The sequence below is a fragment of the Vicia villosa genome, linkage group LG6 (assembly GCF_029867415.1).
Source record: "Vicia villosa cultivar HV-30 ecotype Madison, WI linkage group LG6, Vvil1.0, whole genome shotgun sequence".
NCBI classification, from domain to species: Eukaryota; Viridiplantae; Streptophyta; class Magnoliopsida; order Fabales; family Fabaceae; genus Vicia; species Vicia villosa.
In genome coordinates this window covers 153,103,505-153,112,800 of record NC_081185.1, presented here as the reverse complement: position 1 = coordinate 153,112,800, position 9,296 = coordinate 153,103,505, and the positions used below count along the sequence as shown (strand labels likewise).

The 9,296-nt window shown below is 38.2% G+C and overlaps 1 protein-coding gene across 1 annotated transcript; it reads right to left on the bottom strand.

The window, feature by feature from the left end:
* Positions 1–6,056: 6,056 nt before the first annotated feature.
* LOC131610572 (serine/threonine-protein phosphatase PP1) lies at positions 6,057–8,794 on the bottom strand. The gene is made up of 4 exons (XM_058882546.1): positions 8,434–8,794; positions 6,964–7,523; positions 6,494–6,688; positions 6,057–6,406 (listed from the first exon to the last, which is right to left on the bottom strand). The coding sequence occupies exons 1-4, from the start codon at positions 8,627–8,629 to the stop codon at positions 6,389–6,391; spliced, it is 969 nt and encodes a 322-aa protein (XP_058738529.1). The 5' UTR covers positions 8,630–8,794; the 3' UTR covers positions 6,057–6,388.
* Positions 8,795–9,296: the final 502 nt, after the last annotated feature.

Genomic DNA, 9,296 nt, shown 5'->3' with positions numbered 1-9,296 from the left:
TCCCAATCAGAGTCTCCACTTCCTTCCCCTACTGCTTTTATGCATTCTTCAAGTCCTCCTTTGTCATTGATAAATCTTGTGTGTGAGAGAGAGACGAGAGGGAAAGAAAGACGAGAGAGGCGAGGAGACTCTTCTAAGTCTCGTGTTGTTTTAAGCTCTTTCTTTAATAGATCTATTTTAGATCTCACTTTTTCCTCTTCGGTATTAAACTCTTGGTATGTAGTGAACATGAAACTAGTAAGGGTCACTGACATTTTCAAATAAGGCATACACTCGACAAGAGCCTTCTGAAGACCCAACATCCCCATGTCAGCTAATAAGCGTCGTTCTATGTTAGGAACCATAGCAAAGATTTACTTCGAATTATAGGCAACGACATATCAACATTCAAAGATTCAATTGGTTATCAATATAATGCCCTTAATTATACTTAGCTTAGTGTTAGTTAAGTCAGTTACACATAAATAGGTGCTATTCCCTTATTGCCCCTTAGTGATTCCCTGTATATATGGCTGCACTTCATTGGTGCAATGTAGATAATACAAATCATATTTTCCCATAACTCTATCTCTTCTTCTCCAAATGCATATGGTTTGTATCGTCAATATGGTATCAGAGCTCACATAGCTCTGGTGACCACCATCATCTCCGGCTGATCCTCCCTTTTTTTTTCCGGCGATCTTCTTGCCACCGGCTCTCCCTCATCAGCCGTGATCTACTATCCTTTCTTTACTCCGCGTTCTCCATGGATCACCAGAGCTTCTCCGACTTCGCAACCAACTCTGCGAACCCGTTCTACTTGCATCCCAACGAAAGTCCGGCACTGATTCTCGTCGCTCCTCCGTTGGATAACAAGAACTATCACACATGGTCAAGATCAATGCACATCGCATTGATCTCCAAGAACAAAGAAAAATTCATAGATGGTTCGTTCTTGAAACCTGCGATTTCCGATCCTCTTTACGCGCAATGGATCCGCTGCAATACGATGGTTCTTTCTTGGATTCAGCGATCTATCTCAGATTCCATTGCTAAGTCCGTGTTATGGATCGATTCTGCAGCTGGAGTTTGGAAGAATCTGCGCATTCGGTTTTCCCAGAGCGATATCTTCCGTATCTCAGACATTCAAGAAGAGTTGTATCGTTTTCGCCAAGGTACGCTCGACGTTTCTGAATATTTCACACAGCTGAAAGTCTATTGGGACGAATTAGAGAACTATCGTCCCCTCCCTCGCTGTAAGTGCTCGATTGCTTGTTCTTGCGATGCCATTGCATCTTTCAAAACCTATCGTGATCAGGATTACGTAATTAGGTTTCTCAAGGGATTGAATGAGCGCTTCTCCCACTCAAAATCTCAAATCATGATGATGACACCCCTCCCTGACATCGATAGAGCCTTTTCCTTGGTAATTCAGCAGGAACGAGAACTAGCTTCACATCCTGCAACGAATTCTGATGAATCAGTCACGGCAGCTCTTCAGGTTTCTACTCAGGGCAAGGGTGTTCCCTTCAACAAAGGCAAGAGTTCATCTGCTCCATCAAGAGGTGGCAATAGAGTTTGTACACATTGTGGCCGCACGAATCACACAGTCGACACCTGTTTTGTGAAGCATGGATATCCTCCTGGTTTTCGGCAGCGATCCAAGCCACAATCCAATGGTTCTACTGATGCTACCACTCAAGCAAACACCACATCACAAACTCCGGCTCCAACTAATGGTTCCAGTTTTGGGTTTACTCAAGAAGAATTCCAGAATCTGCGTGCCTTGCTCCAACAATCACAGTCTGCACCCAAAGCCAATGCCATCACCAGCTCACCCTTTGTTTCCAACTCTCACTCCCTGAATACTGCAGGTAAAATCCCCAACCTTTGGATCCTTGACACAGGAGCAACAGATCACATTACCTTTAGCTTAGAATCTTTTAGTTCTTACCATTCCATTATTCCTATCTCTGTATCCTTACCTAATGGTTCACACATATCTGCTCACATATCTGGCACAGTCCATATTACACCCCAATTGAAACTATATAATGTCTTATACATTCCTAATTTTCATGTCAACTTAATTTCCATTACCAAACTTACTTCCTCAAATGACTGTTTTTTAAGCTTCTCCTCCACTCTGTGTAATATTTTGCAGACCCATTCGAAGAAAACGATTGGTACAGCTAAATTGCACAGAGGACTTTATGTGCTTGATACAGATGATGTCCATTCCACCTGTACCTCTATCAATTCTGTTATTTCTAATTCTTTTGAAACTTGGCATCTAAGATTAGGCCATCTTTCTAATTCTGGTATGCAATGTATGTCAAAACAGTTTCCTCTTATTCCTAATAAAAATGATATGCAACCCTGTGATTCTTGCCATTTGGCCAAATTAAAGAAACTTCCTTTTCCTAATAGCACTACTAACACTCATGCTCCCTTTGAATTACTGCATGCTGACTTATGGGGGCCTTTAGCCCATGATTCTATTCTTGGCCATAGATACTTCCTAACTCTTGTAGATGATTACTCTAGGTTTACATGGGTAATATTTCTAAAGACCAAATCTGAAACCAAACAAAGTGTGCTGAACTTTGTAGCCTTGATAGAAAACCAATTTAAAACCTCCCTCAAATGTTTCAGGTCAGACAATGGATCTGAGTTTCTAACCCTCAATTCCTTTTTTCTTTCCAAAGGTATTATCCATCAAAAATCTTGTGTAGAAACACCCCAACAAAATGGGGTAGTAGAGAGAAAACACCAACACATCTTGAACATTGCTAGAGCCATAACATTCCATTCTAACATACCCCTTAATCTCTGGACCTTTAGCATACAACATGCTGTCCACCTAATCAATAGAATTCCCACTCCTCTTCTCAAATTCAAATCACCCTATGAAATCCTCCACCAAAAATTTCCTGTCCTCATCCACCTCAAAGTCTTTGGCTGCTTATGCTATGCCACTACCCTACAAAACCATAGGACAAAGTTTGATGCTAGAGCCAGAAAATCTGTCTTTCTGGGCTACAAGGATGGCACAAAAGGATTCATCTTATATGACCTTAAATCACATGACCTGTTCATTTCCAGACATGTCATCTTTTATGAACATCACTTTCCTTTCCAAACTGAAAAGAACCCCCCATCTACTTCTATACCTACTCCTATAGAAGTTTCCTATGACATAGAGGATCAGCCCCCCCCCCCCTAACCCTTACAGATGCTGTCACATCACCCACTCACAACACCAGTCCGGACAATACTATTTCTGCTCCCAGCCCTTATCACAGTCCTACTACCATCCCTGTTCCTACTGCTGAAAATCCAGCAGTTTCAAACCATGACTCAGTAACTTCCAACAGTCCTCAACCTCAAATCATAGACCATGATCCTAACCTACATCAGGACATTATCTCTCCTGAAACATCCCAACCTACTAATAATGCCAACCCTGTTTTACCCCTCAGGCAGTCCACCAGAACCAAAAATCCCCCCAAATATCTGCAGGAATTTCACTGCAATATTCTCCAATCTCAAACAAACGATGGCTCTAGATCTCTCCTTCACACCACTCCTTATCCTCTCTCTCACTCCTTATCCTATGACAAATGCTCTCCCTCATATAAAACCTTTTGTTGCTCTATATCCTCAAACCTTGAACCAAAAACCTACCTTCAAGCTTCTAAACATGACTGTTGGAGAAAGGCTATGGATTCTGAAATTACTGCTCTTAAGGACACTCATACTTGGACCATTGTTGACCTTCCCCCTAATAAAACCCCTATTGGATGCAAGTGGGTATATAAGGTAAAATATCATGCCAATGGTTCTATAGAACGATATAAAGCAAGATTAGTTGCAAAGGGTTACACACAATTGGAGGGAGTTGATTATTTTGACACTTTTTCACCTGTTGCTAAAATTACTACTGTTAGGGTTCTTCTTTCTCTTGCAGCTATTAACAGTTGGCATCTTGAACAATTGGATGTGAACAATGCTTTTCTGCATGGAGATCTCCATGAAGAAGTTTACATGTCACTTCCCCCTGGCTATGAACATATGGGAATCAACAAGGTATGCAAACTGAACAAATCCTTGTATGGGCTGAAGCAGGCCAGCAGACAATGGCATGCTAAACTCTCTGCAGCACTTCTATCTCTTGGTTTTTCACAGTCCATTGCTGATCACTCCTTATACACTAAAAGATCATCTAACCACTTTACTGCCCTTCTAGTGTATGTTGATGATATTGTTCTCACAGGTGATTCTATCTCAGAAATAATCTCTGTTAAAACCTTTCTAGATGCACAGTTTCGTATCAAGGACCTTGGTACCTTAAGATACTTTCTGGGACTGGAGATTGCAAGGTCAAAATCAGGGATATTTCTCAATCAAAGAAAGTATGTCCTTGAACTACTAGAAGATACAGGTTTCTTGGGTGCAAAGCCGGTATCCACTCCCATTGATCCCCATCTCAAGCTTTCTTCCACTGATGGTGAACCACTTGCAGACCCCTCCTCATATCGCAAGTTAGTTGGCAGACTTCTTTACCTCACCAACACACGTCCAGATGTTTCTTTTGCTGTCCAACATCACAGCCAATTTGTGGCAAACCCTCTGGTCCCTCACTTTCAGGCTGCCACACGTATCTTGCGCTACCTCAAAGGTTCTCCTGCTCGAGGCATTTTTCTCTCTAGCTCCAGTGCACTGAAACTACATGGCTTTGCCGACTCTGACTGGGCAAGATGTCCCGAAACCAGAAAATCAGTCACAGGTTTTTGTGTGTTGTTGGGAAATTCTCTGATCTCTTGGCGCTCAAAGAAACAGAATACAGTCTCCCGTTCTTCTACCGAGGCTGAATATCGTGCACTAGCCTCTTTGACATGTGAAGTACAATGGCTATCTTATCTCTTTGCAGATTTTCAGGTCCATTTCCCTGCTCCTGCATCCCTTTACTGTGACAGCAAATCAGCCGTTTATTTGGCGCACAACCCGACTTTCCACGAGAGAAGTAAGCACATAGAACTCGATTGCCATGTCATACGGGAAAAGCTCCAGTCTAAACTTGTCATTCTGCTGCCAGTTTCCTCTGCATCTCAGCTAGCGGACGCTTTCACAAAGCCGTTACACGGTCCTCTTTTCACTTCTTTCCTGTCCAAGTTAGGATTATGTACGATACATACTCCAACTTGTGGGGCGGTATCAATATAATGCCCTTAATTATACTTAGCTTAGTGTTAGTTAAGTCAGTTACACATAAATAGGTGCTATTCCCTTATTGCCCCTTAGTGATTCCCTGTATATATGGCTGCACTTCATTGGTGCAATGTAGATAATACAAATCATATTTTCCCATAACTCTATCTCTTCTTCTCCAAATGCATATGGTTTGTATCGTCAATATTGGTAAAAATTAAAGGCCCTCTAGGATGCACATCCGCTAGTAAGTTGGTGTCATGTTAGCAAAGGTTGAGTTATCAAAGTCGTAATGGCAGGTATGGTTTCTAAACCACGCATATTTATATGACATCACCATTTAAACCATGAACGACACATGGAAGGAAATAAAGTTGACAGGTTTTGAAGAGTATCATCACATCTTGACACATTGAAGTGACCCAGTAAAAGAAATAATAGATCAAGAATAACAAGACATGTGGAGGGGTATAATATTCACCAAAAATTATAAGGGAATAAAATTGATACGTCGTCGAAGGTACGACTCAGACAACAAGCTTCGTCGAAACAGAGTTTAACGATGAAAATTTCATTTAAGACAAAGACAAATTTATTATGAAATCTCATTTAACCAAAGTTTAACGATGAAAATTTGAGGCCTTGTGTTATAACTTATGTTGCACACCCTCAAAGACAAAGACAGTCTTGCTCAATTTAAATGTTGATTGCATTAAAGAGTTCTTTTATGAACAATATCATGAATTTGGATAAGCTCTTGCAAAGTTGTGATAATCTAGCTAGTTAATTTATGTAAAGGAGTCTCATGGTTGATTATGGTATCAAATATCAATGCCATATCAACGCAAAAAAATCTAACAGGTCTCTAACACAATTCCTATAAGTCATTCACATAAATGGCATTGAAAACTTACTAATTTGATAACATGAAATTTCTTTGCACTCATAAATTACATACTAATTTGCCAAACTCAGGCAATGAACTAGTGCATAAAAGCAATAACAAATTACTGCTTCTGCACAAAAGGATGCATGGGTATTTCAACTTACAATATGGTCTCAACCATTATACGATTATCAATCTGCAACTTGAAAAAAATGTTTGCCTCTCCCATGTCAAACTCCTACTCCACGATTTCAACTCTGAGTTAGCTGGATTCCTATTTGAACCGAGAAAATCGTTGTCGAATTACTATATCTATCCCAATGTTGGGGGCTGCAAAAAATGTTAAAACAATATATTAATACACAGAAACAAACATTGAGACGCTGGAAATTACAACAGTTGATTGATGAAATTTACCTTCTTAAAATTCATTTTTGCTGAACTTGTCCCTACTTCCTTATCAGCGGGTTTCAGTATCTCAAAGGAACATACAAGAGATTCGTCAACTGATAATAATGCACCGGCATTGTCAAATTCCCCACCATAATTTGGGGCAGAGAATATCGTGACTAATCTCCGTTTAGCGAAAAACTCATATCCATCCTCGACAACCTATAAGAAATTTTTTAACAAAGTACAACGAGACCTTAATCAGAAGATGGCAGAAGTAACATAAAAACGAAAATATAAGATTGAATCAAACGAGTTAGAGGTACGAATGCATGTTTATTTCGACCGAGTCTGGTTTTGACACAATATGCATGTCAGAAAATTTTGTTCCCCCTTTGTGAATTGATAACCAATTAGGCTGACAAAAACCGCTATAACAGCAAAAGAAAAAGATGTACCAATTCATTCATCTTTCTCAAATGAAGAGGTTTTATTACCTGATGACCCCTGCATATAAGATCAAGATCATTTTTATCCAAAAAATCTGCGACAACATCAGGTCCAAAAGTACACGAAACGCCTCGGTCACTATCTTGCCAACCTTCAATACTAGAATCAGGATCAGACCAAAGCAGATCACACAAGAGACCATTATCAGGAATTTCCGTAGGCCTCACAACCTCTCTTATCTGATCTAAACTTTGTAACTCGGGAGACAATCCTCCGTGCATACAAAGTATTTTGTCGTCAATGAGTGCAGCTACCGGCAAACAGTTAAAACAGTCGGTAAATATCTTCCATAGCCTAACATTGAACCTCCTTTTACATTCGTCGTAAAAACCATATATCCGGTTTATCTTTGCATCTTCGTGGTTTCCTCTTAAGAGAAAAATTTTGTCCGGATACCTTATTTTGTAAGCCAAAAGCAAGCATATTGTCTCCAAACTTTGTTTCCCTCTGTCAACATAATCACCAAGAAACAAGTAGTTCGCCGACGGAGGGAAGCCGCCGTATTCAAAAAGTCGCAATAAATCTTGGTACTGGCCATGTATATCACCTGCCAGAGAATAACAGCATCAGAAACAAGGAAAAAATAGGCGCAACAATGGCATTGATAAACTTCAAAATGCAAAGTACATCATAGGGTTTCGATAAATAACCCTAAAAAATGTATAAGATTGTTATTTTTCTGTAAAAACATTGCAGACAGAAAAATAACACAAATTGCATCAAACTTTTCTGCAAAACATTGCAGACAGAAAAATAACACAAATTGCATCAAATTTTTCTGCAAAACATTACAGACAGGGAAAAACAACACAAATTGCATCAAATTTTTCAGCAAACGGTTGTAGATAGAGAAAAATAACACAAATTGCATCAAATTTTGCAGACAGAGAAAAATAACACAAATTCCATCAAATTTTTCTGCAAAAATATTGCAAATGCATCAAATTATAATTCATGACAGATGAATTGAAGAATTGCATACACAGGTTTTAAAAACAGTCCAATGAAAATGGCCGCAACAAAATGGTATCGGAAAGTGCCGATACTGATACCGTTATTCACCGTTTTAAGATAAAGAACGAACTGTGATTAATTCACACATCACAATCACCGCAACAACACCTATTTTAACCGAAATCGTGAAAGTCATTACCGACCGCGCGACTGTTATTTAAAACCTTATATAACTATAAAAAGCAACAACAAATTCTCAGAGTCACCGATTAATTTTATTTATAATAGCTTCTAATCAAAATCTCCTCAGAATATATAAAATAAAATAAAAACAACAAATTATTCTTCATCTTCTCCATGATTTCATGAAAAAAAAAAACAATAAAAATTCATGAAATTGAATTGATTGATACAGAAAAAAACACATATCTGAAATCTGAAATTCTCCTTATATAGAACACAATTATTTTATCAATTGATTCAGAAATGATGAAAGAACTAACCGCAAATGCGGATAGGAGCACGAAGATCAAGAAGAATAGGTTGAGATAGAAAAATCTGTCTAGCGTTGATGCAAAGTTGACGAATCTCAGATTCAGAAAGCTGAACTTGTTTTCCACCTTTTCCTTCTAACAATCTTCTAATCACATCATCTATTACAGCTTTGTCCATTATTCCTTCCATTGTTGTCATCATCATTGTTGATATTGTTATGGCTTCTTCTTCTTTTTTGTTGCAATTATTGTTATGGGTTAATAAATGAAGCAGAATTTTATGAGAAAGAAAAGATAAATAAAGAAAAAAAAGTTGTTGAAATGGGAAAATATGGATAGATGGACAAGATGGCACAACTTGAAGTGGCTGTTTGTTTCCAATTTGGACGATTCTAACTTTATGTCTTTTTTTCAATTTTTTTTATTTTCATTGTCATTAGATTAATTGATTAATAATACTGGAGTATGTTTGTGTTTTTTCTTTATTATTTTCAGAATTAATTAATGGAAGGTTGAAAGATTCAACTGAATGGCGCGTAATAAGATTATTAATTATGTAATTATACATTAGGCGCGGTTTTTAGCGAAAATATTCCACGTGTGAGAAAATGGTTGGTTGGTCAAATGATGGAATCGCACCGAAATGTTTCGCCCTCACTAGCCGATATCTATTACTCTCTTCAATCAAATTATAAACAAAATGAATTTAGAGTAATTTAAGATTTAAATTAGATCTATACAAAATTTTAAGTTGAAATTTATTGATACATCTAATATTTGAGAAAGATATTTTTTGTCACTAATTAAAAGAAGAAAAAAATGAATTTCCTTGTATTTGTAGAAAATTACAGTTGAGTGTTGTTTTTAGTTGA